The 26,735-nt window shown below is 43.6% G+C and overlaps 1 protein-coding gene across 4 annotated transcripts in view; it reads right to left on the bottom strand.

The window, feature by feature from the left end:
- Positions 1 to 26,735, bottom strand: part of GLIPR2 (GLI pathogenesis related 2) — a 110,271-nt gene that overhangs the window by 58,995 nt on the left and 24,541 nt on the right. For 2 of the 4 annotated variants that reach the window (XM_058180250.1, XM_058180248.1), the window contains exon 5: positions 1,980 to 5,542. The exons of the other annotated variants lie outside the window; for them this stretch is intronic. In XM_058180250.1, coding sequence (XP_058036233.1) covers positions 5,382 to 5,542 — 161 coding nt within the window. In that variant the 3' untranslated portion in view covers positions 1,980 to 5,381. Of the gene's footprint in view, positions 1 to 1,979; positions 5,543 to 26,735 lie in introns of those variants that run through there. 4 annotated transcript variants of the gene reach the window in all.

Genomic DNA, 26,735 nt, shown 5'->3' with positions numbered 1-26,735 from the left:
TCAGAGTGATTATAATCCTTAAAAATATGCAAAAACTTGTGGCTGGAGGAAAAAACCTTTGTACACAGATTGCATTCAACTGATTTCATAAAGTATCGTTTTAAAAGTATGCAGCTCTTAATATTAAAAAAAACTTTGCAGTTATATTGAAAAATTAAAAAAAACATTTATAAACATAAATTTGCAGTTGATATAAAGCAAAAGAAGACAGACTAAATACCGAGTTGGTGTAATTTGTCACCTTTCTCTTTGACCTAATAAAGGGAAGCGCTCCTCTCTCCCCAAGATAGTGCTGACAATCGTATCATTCACTTGAGTTCACCAGAATTAAATTTTGCATCTAAGTAAAATTCTTCTCTTCTTTTCAAGTACAGTTTCTTCTCCATCCATACATTTTCCTGTGGGTGCAATTTTGTGCCTGTTTCAGGATTTTTGTAATATTTCTTTTTTCTTTTCTTTTTTTTGCTCATTGGTAAGGAGAGAGGATATTACACCTCTCTCAAGATTTGGAAAAATTTGGGGCTTCCAGCACATGCTTCTGTCAACTTACTAGATCAACTTACTACAGTGGTTCTCAACCTTTATAGTGCTGCGACCCCTTTAATACAATTCCCCATGATGTGGCGACCCCTTTATTACAATTCCCCACAACGTGGCGACCCCAACCGTAAAATTATTTTCGTTTTGAATTTATCGTGCCTGAAGCCATATTGGCTAGCAATCTGAACTGCTTGCGATTGCCTTGAGGACGGAGGCATTAAAGTGGAGACTCCACCCCTATTAAGTTTATCGCCCCTGAAGCCAGATTAGGCTAGTGATTGGGAGTGATTGCAGCTGGCTTGAGAGGGAGACATCAGAGCAAAGATTTCTCTTTTTTAATTCATCGCGCCTGAAGCCAAATTCGGCTAGCGATTTGAAGAGCCTGCAGCTGGTTTGTGGAGTCAACCATTGGAGCGCGATTCTTCCACTCGCAAGTATACTTCCCATATTTCCAATGGTCTTAGGTGACCCCTGGCAAATTGTCATTCGACCCCAATGGGGTCCTGACCCACAGGTTGAGAACCGCTGAGTTACTAGATAGCACTCTTTCTTTGCTGATATGAAACTTCTCACTACCTCCTAAAGCAGAGGTGTCAAACTCACATTGTCACGGTGGCATCACATGAAATATAGGGACTTTTTTCACCTTCGCTAAACTGGGCAGGGGCATGGCCAGGGTGTGACACATCCAGCCCATGGGCCAGGAGTTTGAGTCCCGTCCTAAAGGATATCTAGCACATTGGACATGGATTGAGGAAAACATTTTGTTTTACAGATCATTTAACACATTCCTTATGTGATACCGAAAGCTTACACGCCCCTTACAACCTGCAGTCATTAGGGAGAGTACAGTGAGCTAACAGGATGCTAAAAACCCTAGAAGATAAACTATGACAGGAGAAGCACTTATCAAGGCTCCAAATCCAGCCCGTAGCTCCAAATCCAGTCTGTAGCCTTGTTCCCCTTGAGGATTAGACCTACGAAAGATATGGAGCTCTCCCTTATGAGTTGGTGCTTAGGAAATCACTTGAGGTTATAAAATTGAGGCTAGACCCTCCAATCTCTAAACCTTGAAATGTGGGGTGGGGGTGTCAACTTGATTGGATTTCACTGTGTTGTCTTTGGGCTTAGATCTGAGAGAAACTGACATTCTATTATTTTGTCATTTTCTCTGTTATCTGTGATGAGTAATATGCATACTATATTATACAGTAATATAGTTTAGACCAGTGGTTCTCAACCTTTATAGTGCTGCAACCTCTTTAATACAATTCCCCACGATGTGGCGACCCGAACCACAGAAGGGGGGGAAAAGCGGCAAACTGTTTTTTTGAATTTATCGCGCCTGAAGCCATATTGGCTAGTGATCTGAACTGCTTGCGATTGCCTTGAGGACGGAGGCATTAAAGCGGAGACTCCTCCCCTATTAAGTTTATTGCGCCTGAAGCCAGATTAGGCTAGCAATTGGGAGTGATTGCAGCTGGTTTGAGAGGGAGACATCAGAGCAAAGATTTCTCTCTTTTTTAATTCATCGCGCCTGAAGCCAAATTCGGCTAGTGATTTGAAGAGTCTGCAGCTGGCTTGTGGCGTCAACCATTGGAGCGCAATTTTTCGACTCGTAAGTATACTTCCCATATTTCCGATGGTCTTAGACGACCCCTGGTAAATCGTCATTCGACTCCCAACGGGGTCACGAACCACAGGTTGAGAACCGCTGGTTTAGACCATAGGGATGTGGTGACTCAGGGGCTAGGACATTGAGCTTGTCGATCAAAAGGTCGGCAGCTCGGCGGTTCGAATCCCTAGCACTGCCGTGTAACGGGTAAGGTCCCATGACTTGTCCCAGCTTCTGCCAACCTAGCAGTTTCAAAAGCATGTAAAAAATGCAAGTAGAAAAAAATAGGGACCACCTTTGGTGGGAAGGTAAGACCGTTCATTGCACCTTTGGCATTGAGTCATGCCAGCCACATTACTATGGAGACGTCTTCGGACAGCACTGGCTCTTCGGCTTTGAAACGGAATGAGCACTGCCCCCTAGAGTCGGCAATGACTAGCACGTATGTGCGAGGGGAACCTTTACCTTTATCTTTATAGTTTAGACCAGTGGTCACCAACTGGGGGTCCGTGGACCACCGGTGGTCCGTGAGAAAATTTTGATAGTCCCCAGAAAAATTATTTGCATTTTTTTATATTGCACTAAAGTCCTGAAACTAAGGCCTCTGGGCTGGATACGTGCAATGAACGTTTGTGTTGCTGCAGAGAGTCTCCCCCTTCAGGGTCTTTTTGTATGGGTTGGAGAGGGGCAGAAATTCCGACTCAGGGTCTGCTTCAGCCTCCTGGTGTGGGGCTTTGGACGAAGGCTGGAGGGGAGTGCCACTGGTGGCAAAGAGCTGAAGGGCCTTTTTCCAGTGGGACAGCATCATGGCCTGGAACTGGCTGACCATCTGAGTCCGCTGAGCCTCCAGGTGCCAGTACCTGGCCTTGCATTCCCGCAGGTCTTCCCTCTGCTTGGAAACCCTATGCTTGTAGTCCTCAGTGAGGTGCTTCTGATGAACTCCCTTCTCAGTCAGATCCAATTTGAACTGAGCTGTTTTGCCAATTCTTTCTCATGGTGGCTGCTTAGCTCCAGCAACTACTTCCTGTTGGGGCCCTAAGGAGCCCAGGCGGGCAGGTGAGGAGTGGCAAGTAGAAGCTGGCAAGGTGCCCCTCGACGTTTGTGATGTTGAGTTGGCCATGCCCACCCAGTCACATGACCACCTTGCCACACCCACCTAGCCGGTCATTTAGGCAGATAATATTAGTGGTCCGTGGGATTTACAATTATGAATTTAGTGGTCCCTGAGGTCCGAAAGGTTGGTGGCCTCTGGTCTAGACTATAATATATAGTTGGTTAAGGCATCAGGCTAGAAACCAGGAAATGAGTTTCAGTTCAGATTTGGGCATAAAGTCAGCTGGGTGACTGTTTGTTTGTTTGCTATATTTATACCTTTCCCCTGTCAATTATAAAGTGACTTTGGGTGGCTTACAGAAAATTTTTAAAAAGTATAAAAATAATTTAAAAATTTAAACGCTAAAAAAAACTAGAACCAAGGAGACAAACAACATTGGGATGATAGTTCTTCTTACTCTGTTAACCCTTCCAGCAGTAAACACTTTATAAGGCAACTGAAAAAATCAGGTTTTGATACCCTTCTGGAATGCTTGAAGAGTTGGAATAGTTCTTGCTTCTGATCATCGTAGAATGATTCACAGGGATGAGGCCACAGTAGAAAAGGCTCTTTTTTGACATTGCTGGCTAGAATTTCTTGGTCCACATCAGGCTCCTTTTACTGGAATAGGTGGGGCAGGCTATTCTTATTGGAGTAAGATAGCTCCTCAAATAGCCTAGACCCATGCCATTTAGGGCTCTGGACCAGTCACTTTTTCAGGAGGCAATGGCAAACTACTTCTGATAAACCTTGCCAAGAAAATTGCAGGGCTTGTTCAGGTAGTCTCCAAGAACCAAAGGCAGGATTGAATGGAATATCATCATCATCATCATCAATATTAGTCAATTGCCTAGCTACTAGCATGAGGTCCTTTTTCATGTTTCCAACCAATATTGTCCTGAGCTTTCTTTTGCTAATTGGGTTCATCCTGTAAAAACTTAAAATTTATTTCAGGTTTTCTCCAATTCCATATAAATCTATTGAATGTTTTTTGCCAATCTTGCCAAGTTTTACATGGGAATAAAACTGGCACCATTTCAAATTTTAAAAAATGTCTTGGGTAATATATTCATTTTAACAGTCTCTGTTTATCCTAATCAGAAGAGTTTAAATTTTTCGACCTTTTAAAGACTTTTAAAATATTTCTTTCAAGTGTGACTTCTAAGCAAAAGCCATGACTATTGTGGCAATGGAGCACTTCCCCAACAACTGCGTCATTTACTACTAACCGATTCCCCAGTCTTGTCAGCTGTCCCTAATAGGAGCCCCTCACTCTCCATTTACTGCACTGACACAAAGTCTTTGCAATATAAAAAGAGGGTGAGATGCTTACTAAACAATAATTCTGTAAGCTTCAGCAAACTTCCAGACTGAGAAATAAAACTATTAATTTAACCTGACCTTGCAATTTACACAAAAAGAAGTCAGATGAGAGTCTAATGGATACCTAAGTTTTGTGCTCTGTGGAAATAGTTGTATTTTCAGAATGCCTACAACCCTACTACACCAGTCCATGCTGATCTACAAACACTTGATGCACCAGATAAATAGTTTCATGCAATTTATGTTAGGACATTTGCTATTTTTCATATGCATTCAGTCTAATGTATTTAAAACTGTTGCAACACAATCAATCCCTATGGGCATTTAATTGTAAACAATTAAAACCAGTCTTTCTTCTTTTTATAAATCCTTGAAAATATAATGTATTGAAATAACAGTATTAAAATTATAATATTTTGATATTAAAGTTTGCAAATATATTCTAGAGAAGGAATTCTGTACAAATATGAAATTATGTAAACGCTCTAAAAATATATTTGCAAACTTTAATATCAAAATATTACAATCTGAATACTGTTATTTCAATATATTTTGCTCTTACATTTCTTGATATGTATGTTCCTTATGTTGGCTTGTATCATTGTCTTTCAATGTTTTCATTGCGTTTCAGACATGGTTCTGTACAAGAATTAATTTTGTAGGCAGAACTGCTTCTCCATTAAACATTTCTTGAAATAATCATTAAAAGACTAAAGTACCATTCAACAGTGATTTGTCCTATGTAATCAGGTGAATTCCCAGTTTTCTTTGTATAACCTGTTAAAAACAGCCTCCTTTCCATACAATTTATTATTTTTTTGGTGGAAAAACGTTTTGTTCATATTGCCCAGCGTTTACAATGTTGCCAGCAGGTTCATATCTAGCCACTACAAATGTGGAGCCATCACTTGCAGCTGCTTTTCCAACTCCCATCTTTTTTGTGTTCTTCCAAACCATTGCTGTGAAATGACCTGAAAAATCAAGTGTATTGTAAAAGTAATGCATTAACTCTAAAAAAAAAGAAGTATTTTGGTCATAAGTATCAGACCATACTAAGCAAAGAGAAAGGAATACCAATTTTGTAGGTTATGAAAAATTGTTTCAACTAATTATAGGATATTACATGTTCATGAAAAAGCTTTTGTAACTTTTGAAAAATAAAAATCTTATGGACTAACTTATACGTGCAAAGAATGCTTGGTTATTTTTCTGTTTTAGCATAAGTCATAAATTATAGTAAATTATAACAATGAATACAAACCAACTATTCTTGGCTAACTGTAATACACATTTCCACATGCATAAATTGTTTTCCTACAGCAAATGCAAAATGAATTATTGATCAGAGAGAGATATGGTTTTGACTATATATATTCTATTGACAGTGGCTTGAAATGAAGAGTTCTTGATTCAATCTCACTACAGAATCATTGTTGATAAGCTGAATTGCTTTTCTGACACTGACACTGACACTGAAGGAAACATTTATTTCACTGTATTGTTTGTTTTACTGTATCATTGTGTTTGGGAATGCTGTTATTACTATTATATTTATTTGGATTCCGGTGTATGTATGTGTGAATAATATTGAAATACTGAACTGAAATTCTATTGTTTGTTCTCTTGTACCTAGCCTTGCACTCAATTTTCTCTGCAAACTGGTTTCAAGAAACCTATTCCTCTGTTATTGAATATAACGTCAATTAGAGGTAGTTTCCATTTCCAAAATTTGTTATGCATTCTGAGAAAAAAAGGTTCCCATTTCCACCCACCATTTAGTTTCATTCATATTTTAATACATAGTTCCCAATTGGAGAGACTCATTGGAACACTTCAACATTCTCTATTGGATCAGTAACTGGCTAACAAAACATACTCAATGAGTAATCTTTAATGGTACTATATCTACATGGAGGAAAGTAAGTAGCGGGGTACCACAAGGTTTTGACCTAAGCCCAGTACTCTTCAATATCTTCATAAATGATTTAGATGAGAGAATAAAAGGGGAACTCATCAGATTTGCATATGACACTAATCTGGAAGAATAGCCAACACCTTAGAAGACAAGCTCAGAATCCAAAACACGGCTCTGCGCATGCGCAAGATGGCGGCTCGCTAGGTGAACGGAGCCGCCGACGGGATGATCGACGCGGGATGGCATTACCCAGACGGCTAGCCGAGCCGCCTGTACCCCCCGGCCCGCTTTGCCAGCTTCTCGGCAGCCGTGGGAGAGGTCTGCGGGCCTTTTCGGTGACACGGCTGCCGAGAGCGAGGCCGGGTGAGGGAGCGGCGAACGGCGGCCATTTCCTGGGCCGTGGTGCGGGGCGACGCCGCAGTCTATACCCCCCGGCCCGCTTTGCCAGCTTCTCGGCAGCCGTGGGAGAGGTCTGCGGGCCTTTTCGGTGACACGGCTGCCGAGAGCGAGGCCGGGTGAGGGAGCGGCGAACGGCGGCCATTTCCTGGGCCGTGGTGCGGGGCGAGGCCGCAGTCGCGGATCGTAGGCCTGTCAGTCCATCATGGCCTGTGGACTGCGATTGCTGAGCGCTGGCTACTTTGGGTACGTTTTCTCCCCCCAGCCTGGTTATTTCGGGACGAAGGGGGTTATGACTTCACCGGCTTCTCCACTACCGGCTTTTCCGTTGCCGGCTTTCCCACTGCCTTCCCTGCAGGGAGGGGCTCTGAGGACGTTTTTACCCCACTTATGCCGTATCCGGGATTTACGGCCTATTACATCTGGCCGGCCTTCCTCAGAGGGGCCTGGCCCGGTTTCTGGGAAAGGCCCTGGATCTGAGGAGTGGCCAGGCCTTTGGAATGTGGGGCTCGCCTGGGGCTTGCCTGAGGATTTTTATCTTTGAACCATCTTAACCATCTTAACCATCTTAACGAAGGGAACCATCTTAATGAAGGGAATTGGCGTGGTGATTATGGGAGGTGTCTCGACCATTTGAGACCTGTTTCTCTCACTATTATTTGTGCACTGTCATCTGCACTTATCTGGCCTTTTGGGACCTTTGGCCAGGATTGCTCTTTGGAATTATTGTGGAAGAGACTTGGAGACCGATTTGAGATCTAGCAGTGGATATACCCAGGAACAGCTGTAGACAATGCCGAGGGTGGTAGAAGATCTGCCCACCCACCTCGTTTTCCCCCATGGATTTTTGGACTGGGCTATTTTTTCCATCTTTCCATCTTTAGCCTATTTATTATCATTATTAGCCACCATCGGACGATGGGTATCCGTGTGAAGCACTATGGACTAATATTCTGCCATCCTGGACAATGATCATCTCCCGGCGACTGTTTTCCCCTAGCGAAGTAGTATTATTTCACGATTCGCCTATGTTATTCGGTACAGGAACTCTTGCGCCTGCGAGGTGCCCCGGCCTCGCAGGAATGGCCTGCTTTATTACCAAGGGCCGGCCTCAATGACGGATCTTGGGATCCACAGAGGTGGCATGCGAAGAGGAAGAGCCTTTGGGGTTTTAGATAGGGCATTTTAAGGGGTGGGAGGGTAGGGCGGGTGTTGGGGAAACCCGCGGGTGGGGTATCAGTTCCTCGCATGCTCGTGGCGGTGAGCTAATAGGTCCGAAGGTTATGGGGAGTTCAGGTTCCATTGGTGGAGGTGGCGTTATTTGCACGGTTTGGGGAGGGCAGATTTGGCGGAAGCGGGGCTCGGATCGTGTTAAGGGGCACGCTCGATATTTGCAGGCGATCGCGCGAGCCCCAGACTTCTCCGTTCCCGGATAGCCAAGACCCTCAGAGCCTGGGCCTTGGCTGATGTTATGTAATGCACGGTCCGTGGCCAATAAGGCCCCTAATTTCGACCTTATTCAGGGGTGCCGCGGACTTTATAGGCATTACGGAAACCTGGTTGGGCGCAGAAGGCGTGCCCTGGTGCAGATGTGCCCACCAGGTTTCCGTGCATTCATCAGCCGAGAGCCCAGGGTAGGGGTGGGGGGTGGCGGTTGTGATTAGAGAGAGTCTGGAGCCGAGGAGACCACTGTACCTCAGATTGTCGGTGTGAATCCTCCTTGTGAAGTGGGGCCATAGATGTCAGATGGGCTTGCTGGTGGCGTACCTGGCTCCTTGCTACGTGACAGCTGCCCTGCCCGAGCTCCTGGAGGTGCTTGCTGGGGTGGCAGTTGAAACCCCAGACTTTTAGTCATGGGGACTTTAACTGCCTTCTTCCGGCTCGTCATCGACAGCAGCTCGGGAGTTCATGGCTTCCATGACGGCCTTAGACCTGACGCAAGTAGTTGATGGCCCTACCCACACGGGGTGGTACACTCGATTTGATTTTGTCTCTGGTCAGTGGTCGAGATCTGGACTTAAAGGAAATAGTCACGAACCTTTGTCATGGTCAGATCACTCTCCTTCGCCTAGACTTTCTGACCGCCACCCAACACCGCAGGGAGGCGGAGCCGATCGTTGGTTCCGTCCCAGGCGCCTGATGGACCCGGAGAGGTTCGGACGGAGCTTGGGCCATTCCTGAGGGTCTGGCTCACGGCACGTCTGAGGAACTTGTTGCGGCCTGGGAGCGGGCGGCGGGGGCCTTAGATCGTGTCGTGCCTTTGCGGCCTCTGACCGGCGCGGGTCCCAACCGGCTCCTGGTTCTCCGAGGAGCTGAGGGGATGAGCGCGGAGAAGGCGCCTAGAGAGTTCCTGGAGGTCTAGCCGTTCAGAGGCTGATCGGACACTAGTGAAGTCCTATACAAGGACTTACCTAGTGGCATTGAGGAAGCGGCGTTGCTCGCCTCCTCCCTCATTGCGTCGGCAGATAACCGCCCAGCCGCCCTGTTCCGGGTGACTCGTTCCCTTCTTCACCAGGGGGCGGGATGACCCGCTGCAGGGGCGTGCTGAGGAGTTTAACGGTTATCTATACGATAAAATCGTTCAGCTCGGGACGGGTTGGACCAAGATTGCAGTGACTCAGGTGAGGCGTCCGAGGTGGTCTTGGTGACATTGTCTGGGATGAGTTTGACCCTGTGGCTCCGAGGACATGGACAGGTTGTTGAGTAGACTGAATGCCACCACGTGTTTACTGGACCCGTGCCCTCCTGGCTGGTGCTGGCCACTCAGGAGGTGACACGAGGCTGGCTCCAGGCGATTACGATCGCTTCTTTGGTGGAGGTGTCTTTCCGGCCGCCTTGAAAGAGGCGGTGGTGAGACCCTCCTTAAGCCTTCCTGGACCCGGCTGTTTTAGGTAATTATCGTCCGGTCTCCAACCTTCCGGCGAAGGTTGTAGAGAGTATGGTGGCATATCAGTTTCCCCTGCACCTGGATGAAACCGTCTATCTAGACCCGTTCCAGTCGGTTTCCGGCCCGGTTACAGCACAGAGACGGCTTTGGTCGCGTTGGTGGATGATCTCTGGAGGGCCAGGGATAGGGGTTGTTCCTCTGCCCTGGTCCTATTAGACCTCTCAGCGGCTTTTGATACCATCGACCATGGTATCCTGCTGCGCCGGCTGGAGGGATTGGGAGTGGGAGGCACCGTTTATCGGTGGTTCTCCTCCTATCTCTCCGACCGGTCGCAGTCGGTGTTGACAGGGGGGCAGAGGTGGGCCCAGGCGCCTCACTTGTGGGGTGCCGCGGGGTCGATCCTCTCGCCTTCTGTTTAACATCTACATGAAGCCGCTGGGTGAGATCATCAGTGGTTTCGCGTGAGGTATCAGCTGTATGCGGATGACACCCAGCTGTACCTTTCCACGCGGACCACCCCAGCGAAGCTATCGAAGTGCTGTCCCGGTGTCTGGAGGCTGTCGGGTCTGGATGGGGAGAAACAGGCTCAAGCTCAATCCCTCCAAGACAGAGTGGCTGTGGATGCGGCATCCCGGTACAGTCAGCTAAATCCGCGGCTGACCATCGGTGGCGAGTCATTGGCCCCGATGGAGGGTGCGCAACAGCGTCCTCCTGGATGAGCGGCTGTCTTTGGAAGATCATTTGACGGCCGTCTCCAGGAGAGCGTTTACCAGGTTCGCCTGGTGCGCCAGTTCGCCTTTCTGGACCGGGATGCCCTGTGCACAGTCACCCACGCACTCGTGACGTCTCGCCTGGATTACTGCAATGCTCTCTACATGGGGCTCCTTGAAGGGCATCCGGAGGCTGCAGTTAGTCAGAATGCGGCTGCGGGTGATAGAGGAGCCTCGTGGCTCCGTATAACACCATCCTCGCAGACTGCACTGGCTGCCTGTGGCCTTCGGGTGCGCTTCAAGGTTTTGGTGACCACCTTTAAAGCGCTCCATGGCATAGGGCCGGGTTATCTGGGACCGCCTGCTGCTACGAATACCTCTCACCGACCGTGCGCTCTCACAGAGAGGGACTCCTCAGGGTGCCGTCAGCGAGGCAATGTCGTCTGGCGGCGCCCAGGAAGGGCCTTCTCTGTGGGGCTCCCACCCTCTGGAATGAACTGCCCCAGGACTTCGTCAGCTTCCGGACCTTGGACCTTCCGCTGAGCTTAAAACATATCTATTTAATTGCGCAGGACTGAGTTAGATTTTAGTTTATGGGTTTTATCTTGGGTTTTAATTTTTATATTTTTAATTAAGGCTTTTGAATAAGTTTTTTAATTGTTTTTAGAATTGTATTTATTGTATTTCTTGCTTTTAAATGCCTGTAAACCGCCCTGAGTCCTTTGGGAGATAGGGCGGTATATAAATATAAACAATAAATAAATAAATAAATAAAAAAGATCTTGACAGACTTGAATAATGGGCCCTATCTAACAAAATGAATTCATTGTAGAGAAAAATATGGTTTTACACAGGCATAGAAAAACCAACTATAGGTCCCTTCCAGCTCTGCTCTGTTCTGTTCTATTCCCATCCTAAATTATTTAATCCAATCATCAAATAGGATTACCTCATGCTCCCTCATTTCCAGATCATTATGAATATATTAAAAATATAGCAATTCCAATACAGATTCCTGAGGAAATTTACTGCTTATGTCCCTTTATTATTCTTGCATTCATTGCATTGAATTTTATCTGCGCTTTCTTTCATTTTTGCTATCCATTCCCTGTTAAATTATTACTAGTTTTGGGGAACTACAGTGGTATCTCAATACTCATCATTAATTGGTTCCAGAAGGTGCAATGAGTACCAAACACAGTGAGCACCAAACAAATTTTTCCCATAAGGAATAATGTAGTGAGTCACAAGGCAATCGACACCAACAGATTCTAGCTTGTGTGTTGAGTACCAAACAAATGATGAGAGCCAGAATAAAATTTTCACGTCAGAATATGATGAATACTAAATTCAATGAATTTCAAAGCAGTTGAGTACCAAGGTACCACTATAATTAATTTATTTAGATTACATCAGGAATTGATTCCTTCTCTTTGGACTAAACCCAACTCTAAACACCTCATTAGGAACTGTTTTAAGGATGACGCTGAGATTAAATAAATATAACCATTTCTAGTGAATGTGCTTTTACACATTATTTAACCACTAGGATGTAATATGTGACCTCTTTCATTCATTGTGAGATCCTTCAGGTACATATAGCCATTGCAAGTAGCATAATAATTCCTCTACTAGGAACTAACTCACAAAACACTCTCCTTTGTTCAATGTACCAAGTCTTATGAACTATAATTGCCCTGGGAATCTAAGTTACTTGACATTAGGGAATCAAGTAATACGTAAACCCACAGCAATCTCTCAACCACTCTGAAGGGCAGAATCATGAAACCTATGGTATGAAGGCATAACAGAATAGCAACTTGCAGCAGCAGAGATGATGTCATGGTGACATGGTGTGTTTTCAGGGGGCTCCGTAGAAACTCGCTGAAATCTATCTTCCAGAAGGTCCTTTGGGACCCAAGTCACCCTGGAAGGGGTGATGAAGATGTAGATGACACTCTTGTTGATCACAAGGAGATCGCAAAGTCCTTGTTTGATCCAGAGGAAGCTCTCAATCCGGTGGGAAGAAGACGGCCATTACGAGCCTGACTGAGGTGATGACAGACAACCGATGAAGCAAGACTGAGGAACAGTGTGGTTGATCTGGGTGAGACTTTTCCAACTTCTGTTGAGGAACTTTCCCCCTTAATAATTAGCCTGGGTGAAAGTAGGACTCAAAAAGGAGGAGGTGGAATTGTTTGTTTTCCACACACATCCCAAGAGTAGCGGTGAGCAAGATTAAGAGCTGTTTACAGATCCAGAAAAGGGAAAGAGAACTGTCTGAGAGAGAGAAATAAGTTTGAAGTGGGAAAACTGGGCTGGTCATTTCAACAACAATATTAAATGAATTGAAAACTTTTTGGAATATGAAATTATGATCCTGGAACCCCTAAAAAGTTTGGATTGTATAATATAATATAAATTAAAAAGAGAGAAAAAGGAGAGAAAAAGAGCAACAGCGACATCTGCAGGCGGAAAAAGACATTTAGAAGTGAAAGTGAGTGAAATACACTGTCCTTGAATGTCTGGTGTTGATTAGCCTGTCTGCTATAAGTAATAAGCAAGTTACCTGCACCTGCAAACTGTTTATACCGGATAGCAGAAACAGAGAGTGAAACATTGTAACTTTTTCAAACAGTGTAGCTCTCTAAACTCACATGGAAGCTAAACAGATAAAATAAATTGAAGCTGGGAAATAGCAGGGATTTATTTTTAGATCAAGTGGAACACCTTTTGAGATCTCCTTTTTATGAGACTTTTGTGGTTGAACCATGGAGTTTGGCTGGCCTTTGGGGATTACAAATTTATCAAAAGGAGAAGAGAACTGTTTTTGAAGAAAACCTGGGATTAAAATAGAATAGCAACTTGCTCTCTCCAGCCTGAGAGGACATATAAAAAGGCACATACTATCTATGTAGTAAATGTGCAGATTGTAAACTTTAACCCAAATTCACTGGAAACAACTAGCACCTGCGTTTCAGCACATTTCAAGAAGAAAATGTGTCTGCTGTCACATAGAGATATCTTTGGCCTTTAGACATAATTTAGATGTTCCAATTTCTTCTTTTCTTGAATAAAAATATATTAACTAGAAGCAGAATTAACTGGGTCAATAAACATATGCAATTTAATATCCTTCCATCGCGTCAGAATTGACTCACTAAATTTCAGAATTGATTCACTAGAATTCCAGGAAAGAAGGAAATCCTAGTATTAAGCAAGAATAAAATCTTGCTTAATTCTATAAATGTTTCTTCTATAAGAAACGTTTTAGCCTCGAATCAGTGTTAGGGTTTAGGGTTAACCCTAAATATAGATTTATTTTATATAGATGTATTTATTTTAAAATCCATAACCCTAAAAATAGATTTATTTTGCTTTATTTTATTATTTATTTACATAATAATAATGATAATAATAATAGCACTTAGATTTATTTATTGTTTTACAGTGCTTTACAGCCCTCTCTAAGCGGTTTACAGAGTCAGCCTATTGCCCCCAACAATCTGGGTCCTCATTTTACTCACCTCAGAAGGATGGAAGGCTAAGTCAATCTTGAGCCTGGTGAGGTTTCAACTGCCAAACTGCAGGCAGCCGACAATCGGCAGAAGTAGCCTGCAAAACTACATTTCAACCACTGCATCACTATAGATATTTTATTTATTCATTTTTATTTATTTTATGAGTAACAGACAAAAAGCAGAACTGCTTGTTTTCTGAATCTGTCTTTACACAAAAGGAAAAAAAACCAGTCCAAAACTCCAAATTTATCAAAAACATTACCTGAATTTCTAATCAGTAAAAAACTGATTAGAAATTCAGATTTAAAAAGGCCAGGAAGTGGTAAGAGAGCACCTATCAACCCTAGAAATGTTCAAATTACCAGGACCAGAGGGATTACCTCTGAAGGTTCTGAAGGAATGGCTGACGTGATCTCAGTACCACTGAACCAGTGGTGGGTTGTTGCCGGTTAGCCCCGGTTCAGGCGAACCGGTAAGTGTTGGCGGCAGGAGACTCTGCCCACCCGCCCAAATGTCATCAAAAACATGCTGCGCATGCACAGAAATGCTGTGCACTCACAAGGCAAGGACACGCGCCCCCGCGCTACCAATAGCGAACCTGTAGCACCGGGATTTGAAACCCACTACTGCACTGAACCATAACTTTCAAAGATCCTGGATCACTGGGAAACTATCAGAGGACTGGAAAAGGTCTGATGTGAAGCCTCATCTTCAAAAAAGGGGGAGAATAAATTTAGGAAAGTAGCAACCTATCAGTTTAGTTTAGTTTAGTTTAGTTTAGTTTAGTTTAGTTTAGTTTAGTTTAGTTTAGTTTAGTTTAGTTTAGTTTAGTTTAGTGTCATTGCATCTCATATAATGAAATTAAATGCCATTTTGAGTATCAGCCTGACATCAATACTTGGGAAGATTCTGGAAAAGATAATCAAAAAATAAATCTGTAAATATCTAGAGGCAAACAAAGTTACAACCAAAAGCCAACATGGATTTGTCAAAAACAAATCATGACAGACAAATTTTATTGCATTCTTTGACAAAATGACAAAATTAGTGGACCAGAGAAAAACTGTGGATATCATTTACTTTGATTTTAGTAAGACATTTGATAGATCACAACCTATTATTTTATAAGATAGAAAAATGTGGGTTAGACAGCATCACCACCAGATGGTCTGGCTGACAACCGCACTTGATGTGTAGTCCTAATGGAACTGCATCTACCTGGATGGACATATGCAGTGGGATACCCCAAGGCTCTGTCTAAGGCCCTGTATTCTTCAATGTCTTCATCAATGACTTAGATGAGGAGATGGATGGGGAATTCATCAAATTTACAGATAACACTAAGCTGGAATAGCCAATATTCCAGAAGATAAACTTAAAATACAGAAAGATAGTTACAGATTTGAACACTGGCCTGTTGACAAAATGAAATTCAATGGTGAAAAAAGTAAGAGAGAAGTCAAGGAGAGAAGCAACCTAGAATCAAGTAAAAATTCCCTGACAGTTGGAACAATTAATCAGTGCAATGACTTGTCTCTAGAAGTTGTGAATGCTCCAATACTGAAAGTTTTTAGGAAAAGATTGGACAACCATTTGTCTCAAATGGTATAAGGTTTCCTGCCTGAGCCAGAGTTGGATTATATATAATACTCACAGTTGCTATATATTTTGCATTGTCTTCATTAAACTAATTTTAAGCCATTTTTACAATAAAAGAGCCTGATCCAGCAATAAATGAATACATTGTAGTGATCTATCACCATCTTGTGGTAAGATTGAAATATTACAACTTATTTTAATTTATTTCTCTTTTTAACTAGTATGAAACAAGTTGTTTTACAGAAGCAATTCTATATTTCTCTCAACAGGAAAAGTTTGCATATTAAATTTAAAGAATTATTTTTAATTTGTAATACAAAGTAATCCAAAATTGTTATGGTTGAAGAAGAAGGGCACTATAGAATTGTATGAATGTACAGCACTCCAACCATATTACCCACTTCTCCTGATATGCTGGTCTAATAGGGGGAGTTGTAAAAATGACATGGCATGTCCACGTAACATCTCTAATCCATGAGTTCAGCTGGTTACTTTTGGCTGCAATTCAAAGTACTGTCTATCAGGATAAAGCTCTTCAGGCACAGGCAATATATATATATTATATACATATATATATATATATATGTATATAATATACATATATATATATATATATGTATATATACATATATATATATATATATATATATATTTGTTTTCTGAGGTTTTCGCGGGTGTTTGTATGTAGGTCTTTGGTTATACGGGTTTTCTCCCGCGTAAAATTGGAAGTGACTTGGCGACGTTTCGACGAAGTCTCATACGTCATCTTCAGGCTTCAGCTCAGTTTCTGGGAGCAATGTGTGATTGCAGCTGTTTCTTCCTTTTAACTGCTAGTGGGGTTTGAACTGATTGGGTGGGAGCTTGGCTGTGCTCTGATTGGATGGGGTTTTTGTGCTCTGATTGGCTGGGGTGTGTCCTGTTTGGGTGGGGGCTTGGTTGTGCTCAAATTAGTCTGAGTTGCAGGGGATCTGAGCTGGTGAGCTGCACTGCTGCTGTTTGGCTTCGTGTTCGTGGTGGTGCTACATCTTCGTAGTGGGTGTCAGTCTGCTGCATGTATGGATTGGAGGGTTTGAAATGGCTAATGTTGCAGCTGCGGTCTGGCTTCTGGTCCTTGGTCGTGCTTCCTGATCAGTGTGGGTTTGGGTGTGCTTCTGGGTGGATGTGTGGTGGTGACATCCTGTGTGGACCTCGTGAGTGTGGGTCTGGTGTCATTCCTCGTGTTAGGGACACGTTTGTCAATAAGGGCAGGTTTCCAAATGGCTGGTAGGCGCGAGGTATCATCTCGTTTGTTCATGCTGGGTGGGCGTTTTTCTATCTCGATGGCTTCTCTGATTATTCTGTTGTTAAAGTGTTCAGTTTTGGCGATAGTTCTGGTCTTTTAAAGTCAATATCGTGTCCTGTGACTTTAAAGTGTTGGACCAGGAAGAAGTTAGTTCCTCTTTTTGAATGAGTTCTTGTGTTCTTCAATGCGTGCACTTATTCTTCTGTTGGTTTGTCCAATGTATGTGGTGGGGCAGGCGGTGCATGGGATTTCATATACTCCTTGATTTTCTAACTCAATTTTGTCTTTGGGGTTTCTTAGGATGGTGGATATTTTTTGGTTTGTGCAGAATGCTGTCTTGATGTTATGTTTGTGGAGGATCTTGCTGATTCTGTCTGTGGTGCCTTTTATATATGGGAGGAGGGCTGTGCCATTTTCTTGCTCTCTGTCTTGGGTTTTAGTGGGGGGTTCTTTTTGGATTAGTTTGGTAATCTTATTTCTCTGGAATCCATTGGATGTTAGTACGTTTGTGAGAGTGTGTAGTTCGGTTTTTAGGTGTTGTTCGTCAGCTAAGCATTTTGTTCTAGAGATGAGTGTCTTGGCTCTGAGTTGATCTGTGCTGGGTGGTGGTGTGAGAGTGCATGCAGATAGCGGTTTGTGTGTGTTTTCTTCTGGTAGATGGTGTGTCCTAGGGAGCCATTGGGTTTCTTGTAGACTAAGACATCTAGGAAGGGAAGTTGGTTGTTAACTTCTGTTTCCATGGTGAACTGTATTTTGGGGTGTAGGCTATTGAGGTGTGTGAGGAAGTTTTCAAGTTTTCTTTCCGTGTGGCCAGATTATGAAGGTGTCGTCTCGTATCTGAGCCAGAGTTTGGGTTTGTGATCAGATTTTCTAGTGCTTGGGTTTCAAAGTGTTCCATGTAGAGGTTGGCAATGACAGGTGAGAGGGTGATCCCATGGGTGCGCCTTCTATTTGTTTGTATTTTTGTCCGTTATAGATGAAGTATGTGTTGGATAGGCAGTGGTTGGTCAGATCTAGGATGTGCTTGGGGGTTATATTTGTTTTGGATAGCTGTCAAGGCTTCTTTGATTGGCACTTGGGTGAAGAGGATATGACATCAAAGCTCACGAGTAGGTCGCTGGGCTGTAAGTTTTGTTTCTTTATGATCTCTATGAACTGGAATGAGTTTTTACGTGTGAGGCGATGGATTCTGCATAGGGCTGTAGTTGTTTGGCGAGAAATTTGGCTAGGTTTTGTAGAGGTGAGCCTATGGAGCTGACTATGGGTCTGAGTGGGGTTCCTTCTTTGTGTATCTTGGGAGGCCGTGAGCTTAGGGCATCTGGATGATTTCTCTCTGGGAATGATTCTTTGTTGGATTTCTTCGCTGATGGGGAGGCTTTTATTTTGGATCTAGTGGTTTTCTAGGTAGGTGGTGGGGTCTGTTTTAGGGGCTTGTATGCAGGGTCTTGGAGTAGGTTGGTTAATTTGGTTTGGTAGTCAGATGTGTTCATAACCACCGTGGCGTTCCCCTTGTCTGCTGGTAGGATTATTATGCTGGTGTCTTTTTTCAGGTTAAGTAGTGCTGTCTGTTCCTCTTTGGGTAAGTTGCTTTTGGGTGGCTTGCTGCTGCAGAGGATGTTGGTGATTTCGAGTCTGATTTTGTTAGCGTCATCGGGGTTGATTTTGGTCAGGCTGGTTTCAACTCCGCATATAATGGTCTCAGTGGGGATGTATTTGGGAGTGACTGCAAAGTTGAATCCTTTGGAAAGGACATCGGTTTCAGCTTTGGTGAGGATCCTATCTGAGATGTTATGCACTGTTTGTTTCATGTGTGGCTGTGAGGGTGGAGGGTTTGTTTCTGGCGTTCTTGTAGTCTTGAGTTTGTTGGTGTGTGTGTCCGTCTTGAGGGTGGTCTGTGTTTGACTCTCCAGGCGGCAAGTTGTTTGGATTTGTCCCAAAGTGCAGGGTGGATCTTGTTGCTGAGTTTGAGGTGAAGTGTGAGGAGATCTTTGTTGATTTGATCTAGGAGGAATCTTTTGTGTGAAGTTCATTTCTGATTAGGCCAATTCTGTTCTTTTTAGGATGCGTTTGGTGGCTGCAGAGTTGGAGTGGAATTTCAATTGGAAGCATTTGGGGATTAAATTTTGATCTCGGCAGTTTCAGAGAATGCAAGGTCACATAAAATGGAAGCTCTTTGGACTTCTAGTTTTTCATAGGTCCTGGTCAGATGGTGGATTTCCTCCCCGTAGAGGTGCAATATTTGTTTTCTGAGGTTTTCACGGGTGTTTGTATATAGGTCTTTGGTTGTTCGGGTTTTCTCCCGTAAAATTGGAAGTGTCTTGGCGGCGTTTCGACGAAGTCTCATTCGTCATCTTCAGGCTTCAACCGTGCTTCTGGGAGCAATGTGTGATTGCAGCTGTTTCTTCCTTTTAAACTGCTAGTGGGGGTTTGAACTGATTGGGTGGGAGCTTGGCTGTGCTCTGATTGGATGTGGGTTTTTTTGTGCTCTGATTGGCTGGGGGTGTGTCCTGTTTGGGTGGGGGCTTGGTTGTGCTCAAATTAGTCTGAGTTGCAGGGGATCTGAGCTGGTGAGCTGCACTGCTGCTGTTTGGCTTCGTGTTGTGGTCGTGCTACATCTTCGTAGTGGGTGTCAGTCTGCTGCATGTATGGATTGGAGGGTTTGAAATGGCTAATGTTGCAGCTGCGGTCTGGCTTCTGGTCCTTGGTCGTGCTTCCTGATCAGTGTGGGTTTGGGTGTGCTTCTGGGTGGATGTGGTGGTGACATCCTGTGTGGACCTCGTGAGTGTGGGTCTGGTGTCATTCCTCGTGTTAGGGACACGTTTGTCAATAAGGGCAGGTTTCAAATGGCTGGTAGGCGGGAGGTATCATCTCGTTTGTTCATGCTGTGTGGGCGTTTTCTATCTCGATGGCTTCTCTGATTATTCTGTTGTTAAAGTGTTCAGTTTTGGCGATAGTTCTGGTCTTTTAAAGTCAATATCGTGTCCTGTGACTTTAAAGTGTTGGACCAGGAAGAAGTTGGTTCCTCTTTTGAATGAGTTCTTGTGTTCTTCAATCGTGCACTTATTCTTCTGTTGGTTTGTCCGATGTATGTGGTGGGGCAGGCGGTGCATGATTTCATATACTCCTTGATTTTCTAACTCAATTTTGTCTTTGGGGTTTCTTAGGATGGTGGATATTTTTGGTTTGTGCAGAATGCTGTCTTGATGTTATGTTTGTGGAGGATCTTGCTGATTCTGTCTGTGGTGCCTTTTATATATGGGAGGAGGGCTGTGCCATTTTCTTGCTCTCTGTCTTGGGTTTTAGTGGGGGGTTCTTTTTGGATTAGTTTGGTAATCTTATTTCTCTGGAATCCATTGGATGTTAGTACGTTTGTGAGAGTGTGTAGTTCGGTTTTTAGGTGTTGTTCATCAGCTAAGCATTTTGTTCTAGAGATGAGTGTCTTGGCTACGGAGTTGATCTGTGCTGGGTGGTGGTGTGAGAGTGCATGCAGATAGCGGTTTGTGTGTGTTTTCTTCTGGTAGATGGTGTGTCCTAGGGAGCCATTGGGTTTCTTGTAGACTAAGACATCTAGGAAGGGAAGTTGGTTGTTAACTTCTGTTTCCATGGTGAACTGTATTTTGGGGTGTAGGCTATTGAGGTGTGTGAGGAAGTTTTCAAGTTTTTCTTTCCCGTGTGGCCAGATTATGAAGGTGTCGTCTACGTATCTGAGCCAGAGTTTGGGTTTGTGATCAGATTTTTCTAGTGCTTGGGTTTCAAATCAACAAAGATCTCCTCACACTTCACCTCAAACTCAGCAACAAGATCCACCCTGCACTTTGGGACAAATCCAAACAACTCGCCGTCTGGAGAGCCGAAACACAGACCACCCTCAAGACGGACACACACACCAACAAACTCCGAAGACTACAAGAACGCCAGAAACAAACCCCTCCACCCTCACAGCCACACATGAAACAAACAGTGCATAACATCTCAGATAGGATCCTCACCAAAGCTGAAACCGATGTCCTTTCCAAAGGATTCAACTTTGCAGTCACTCCCAAATACATCCCCACTGAGACCATTATATGCGGAGTTGAAACCAGCCTGACCAAAATCAACCCCGATGACGCTAACAAAATCAGACTCGAAATCACCAACATCCTCTGCAGCAGCAAGCCACCCAAAAGCTACTTACTCCAGGAGGAACAGACAGCACTACTTAACCTGAAAAATGACACCAGCATAATTATCCTACCAGCAGACAAGGGGAACGCCACGGTGGTTATGAACACATCTGACTACCAAACCAAATTAACCAACCTACTCCAAGATCCTGCATACAAGCCCTAAAACAGACCCCACCACCTACCTAGAAAACCACTAGATCCAAAATAAAAGCCTCCCCATCAGCGAAGAAATCCAACAAAGAATCATTCCCAGAGAGAAATCATCCAGATGCCCTAAGCTCTACGGCCTCCCAAGATACACAAAGAAGGAACCCCCACTCAGACCCATAGTCAGCTCCATAGGCTCACCTCTACAAAACCTAGCCAAATTTCTCGCCAAACAACTACAGCCCTATGCAGAATCCATCGCCTCACACGTAAAAACTCATTCCAGTTCATAGAGATCATAAAGAAACAAAACTTACAGCCCAGCGACCTACTCGTGAGCTTTGATGTCATATCCTCTTCACCCAAGAGCCAATCAAAGAAGCCTTGACAGCTATCCAGAACAAATATAACCCCCCCACGCACATCCTAGATCTGGCCAACCACTGCCTATCCAACACATACTTCATCTATAACGGAAAAAAATACAAACAAAAAGAAGGGGCACCCATGGGATCACCCTCTCACCTGTCATTGCCAACCTCTACATGGAACACTTTGAAACCCAAGCACTAGAAAAATCTGATCACAAACCCAAACTCTGGCTCAGATACGTAGACGACACCTTCATAATCTGGCCACACGGGAAAGAAAAACTTGAAAACTTCCTCACACACCTCAATAGCCTACACCCCAAAATACAGTTCACCATGGAAACAGAAGTTAACAACCAACTTCCTTCCTAGATGTCTTAGTCTACAAGAAACCCAATGGCTCCCTAGGACACACCATCTACCAGAAGAAAACACACACAAACCGCTATCTGCATGCACTCTCACACCACCACCCAGCACAGATCAACTCCGTAGCCAAGACACTCATCTCTAGAACAAAATGCTTAGCTGACGAACAACACCTAAAACCGAACTACACACTCTCACAAACGTACTAACATCCAATGGATTCCAGAGAAATAAGATTACCAAACTAATCCAAAAGAACCCCCACTAAAACCCAAGACAGAGAGCAAGAAAATGGCACAGCCCTCCTCCCATATATAAAAGGCACCACAGACAGAATCAGCAAGATCCTCCACAAACATAACATCAAGACAGCATTCTGCACAAACCAAAAATATCCACCATCCTAAGAAACCCCAAAGACAAAATTGAGTTAGAAAATCAAGGAGTATATGAAATCCCATGCACCGCCTGCCCCACCACATACATTGGACAAACCAACAGAAGAATAAGTGCACGCATTGAAGAACACAAGAACTCATTCAAAAGAGGAACCAACTTCTTCCCTGGTCCAACACTTTAAAGTCACAGGACACGATATTGACTTTAAAAGACCAGAACTATCGCCAAAACTGAACACTTTAACAACAGAATAATCAGAGAAGCCATCGAGATAGAAAACGCCCACACAGCATGAACAAACGAGATGATACCTCCGCCTACCAGCCATTTGGAAACCTGCCCTTATTGACAAACGTGTCCCTAACACGAGGAATGACACCAGACCCACACTCACGAGGTCCACACAGGATGTCACCACCACACATCCACCCAGAAAGCACACCCAAACCCACACTGATCAGGAAGCACGACCAAGGACCAGAAGCCAGACCGCAGCTGCAACATTAGCCATTTCAAACCCTCCAATCCATACATGCAGCAGACTGACACCCACTACGAAGATGTAGCACGACCACGAACACGAAGCCAAACAGCAGCAGTGCAGCTCACTAGCTCAGATCCCCCTGCAACTCAGACTAATTTGAGCACAACCAAGCCCCCACCCAAACAGGACACACCCCCAGCCAATCAGAGCACAAAAAAACCCACATCCAATCAGAGCACAGCCAAGCTCCCACCCAATCAGTTCAAACCCCCACTAGCAGTTAAAAGGAAGAAACAGCTGCAATCACACATTGCTCCCAGAAGCACGAAGCTGAAGCCTGAAGATGACGAATGAGACTTCGTCGAAACGTCGCCAAGACACTTCCAATTTTACACGGGAGAAAACCCGAATAACCAAAGACCTATATATATATATATATATATATATATATATATATATATATATATATATATATATATATATATATATATATATATATATATATATATATATATATATATACAGTATATACATATACTGTACATATACTGTGTTTCCCCCAAAATATAACCTATCCCGAAAACAATTCCTAGCCCAATTTTCACACATATGCCTAATGTATAATTAAGCCCTACCCCAAAAATAAGCCCTAGTTAAGCCCCATCTGGTTGTATGAGGTAGGGCGAGGCAGATGTGTAAAAGTCAAGCTAGGGCAGGGGTGGGAGGGTAGAGCTGCCCAACACATCCCAAAACTGCTTACCTTAGGATAGCCACAGGCAGGCCTCCCACACCTGGACACAGGGGTGAAATCTAAAAATTTTCCTTACTGGTTCTGTGGGCGTGGCTTAATTGGTGGATGTGGCTTGGTGGTCAGGTGATCAGGTGGGCGTGGCCAATAACAATAAATAATACAAATAATAAACAAAGTACACAAAACAAAAAGAGGTACCAAAAAACAACTCACACTTTACACACACACACACAACACAACTGACTCACCCACAATGTAAAGTGGCTACACTTCACCCAAAATGGCCTCTGAAACAAGCAGGAACCTCACACAGCCACAAAAAGTTCAAAAGCCAACTTTCACACTTTACAAACACACAACACAACACAACAGACACATACACACACAAAATGCCACATTTGTGAGATTTTGTAGGTTTGTGTAGTTAGAGTGAAACGCTACTGAAACACACCAAATCTCAGAAAGGTGTACAAATAAAATTTTTATTATTTTATTTTATTTATATTTTTAGTTAAAAGCAGCTAAATTTAAAACTTCCTTAACTTTAAATTGCTGTCTAAAAAAAACCCAACTCCTTAAAAAAAACCTCAATTAACTATTTTTTTAAAGCCTCTCCCCCCAGTTACTTACCCAATTGAAGGCAAGCAGATTGAGTTGCTCACCAATGAGATGGATTTCTGGCAGGCAGATTCAGTTGCTAGCTGATGCAATTGTTTGCAGGAGCCAAAGTAAGGCTTAGCGAGCCCGAAAGGAGCAGCAAGTAGGCAAGTGGGGACCGGGCAATTGGGTGGGCATCAGTGGTGGGTTTCAAATTTTTTTACTACCGGTTCTGTGGGTGTGGTTTGATACGTGTGGCATTGCTTGGTGGGCGTGGCTTGGTGGGTGTGGAAGGAAGGATACTGTAAAATTTCCATTCCCACCCCACTCCAGGGAAATGTAACTGCAAAATCCCCATTTCCTCCCAATCAGCTGGGACTTGGGAGGCAGAGAATAGAGTGGGTGGGGCCAGTCAGAATTTTTACTACCGGTTCTCTGAACTACTCAAAATTTCCGCTACCGGTTTTGCAGAACTAGTCAGAACCTGCTGAAACCCACCTCTGGTGGGCAAGGGGGGGCAGGGATTTTTACTACCAGTTCTTCGAACTACCTGCCCCCATTACTACTGGATCAGCCGATCTGGTCCGAACTGGGAGCATTTTACTCCTGCCTGGACACTTGTTGGCTGCTACCTGCCTTCTTTGTGGCTCCTTGCGGATTGATGCCAGGTGTCTTGTTGTGCTGGTGCTGCCGCTTACGGCCAGACGCTATGTGTCTCACTGCGTCAGTGCCACCACTCATGGCAGGATACCACATAGCACATCACACCGATGCTGCCGCTAACACACACAACACAACACACCATGCAATTTCCTGCTGTGAGACGTGGCACCGGCCCAACAAGCCATCATCTGGCCGCGAGCAGCTGCAAGCAGTTGCAGAAGTCAGGCAGCAGTGCATCAGGTATCAGGGCATGGGAGGCCTGTTTGCAGTGGTCCTAAGGTAAGCAGGTAAGACATCCCCCGAGAATAAGAGCTGGTGCTTATTTTGGGGCCCACAAGAAAATAAGACCAGGTCTTATTTTTAGGGAAACACGGTACATACATATACACACATTTATATATCTATAATGTGTATGTGTCTATATATCTGTGTGTGTTTATCTAAATATATGTGTATACAGTATATTTATGTACAATTGTTGGTCAAAGACCACAATAAAGTTTATCTACCTACTTACTTGCTTACCCTATATAATTAAATTGTGTTAACTGATGGGACTCAAGAAGCATATGTTCCCTATCTCAGTGCCTAAATACTAAAAAATTGTTATCACTCCCACAATGACCTATTTCAGTGATCCCTTAAAACTTACCTCTTTCCCTATGCCTTAGTCTAGAATCAGTGAAAAAAACTTGTGGGATGATTGTATACTTTTTTCTATTACTCTTTCATATTGGAATAACAGTAGTAGCCACGATTATAATCTTGGGGATGACATATACATTTATGGCTAAGATGAGAAAGCTAAAGCTATACCTAAAATTGGCTTTTTATATGTATAGATTTATCTGCAAATATATACGATAACACTTTTAAAGTACTCATGTATCACATATATTCTTGTATATAATCCCATTTTTGAAAAAGATAGCTCTCAAACTTTTAACCAAAATACCAGGACAAATGGGTAATTTATCCATGGATAAGCCAATTGTGGAAATTAAAACATATGGCCATTTCTAGAGTCAGCTGGAACATTTTCCATAGTAATCTGGTTATAAATAAGGGTTGTGCATAAGAGCACCAGCATGTCTACCGTCCCTTTAATTGTATTCATTTTATGTATTCAATCCATGCTTATACTTATATATATTATTTAGTATGTATTCGACAAAATAAAAAAAATGTGTGTTGACTTCTGTGTGATAGGCAAGTATAGATGTTATTAATTTTCTATATATGACCTGTCTCTCTTCACCAGCATAAAGGAAAAAGCTGATCAGTATTCCATGTAATAGATATTTAACAATGTGCCAAAAAACTGAACTGTTTTAATTTTGGGAAGGCGGAGGGGGGTAGTTTTCTCCCCCAAACATATACATACATACATATATATATATATATATAATATGCAAAATACAATATATATATTTACACACACAAGTATATTTATATTTTTTTCTTCTAGTGGTTATCTATACGATAAAATCGTTCAGCTCTGGGATGGCTTGGACCGAAATTGGGATGATCCAGGTGAGAGGGCGAAGTCACGTCTTGTTGAGATTGTTTGGGATGAGTTTGACCCTGTGGCTCTCGAGGACGTGGACAGGTTGTTGGGGAGGCTGCACGCCACTACATGTTTACTGGACCCGTGCCCTTCCTGGTTGGTGCTAGCCTCACAGGAAGTGACACGAGGCTGGGTCCAGGGGATTATCAATGCTTCTTTGTTGGAGGGGGTTTTCCCTGCCGCCTTGAAGGAGGCGGTGGTGAGACCCCTCCTCAAGAAGCCTTCCCTGGACCCAGCTATTTTAGGTAATTACCGTCCGGTCTCCAACCTTCGCTTTATCGCGAAGGTTGTAGAGAGTGCTGTGGCACGGCAGCTACCCCAATACCAGGATGAAGCT

Source organism: Ahaetulla prasina, chromosome 4, assembly GCF_028640845.1.
Source record: "Ahaetulla prasina isolate Xishuangbanna chromosome 4, ASM2864084v1, whole genome shotgun sequence".
NCBI classification, from domain to species: Eukaryota; Metazoa; Chordata; class Lepidosauria; order Squamata; family Colubridae; genus Ahaetulla; species Ahaetulla prasina.
The sequence above is the reverse complement of the archived record's forward strand: the minus strand, read 5'-3'. Positions and strand labels throughout refer to the sequence as shown.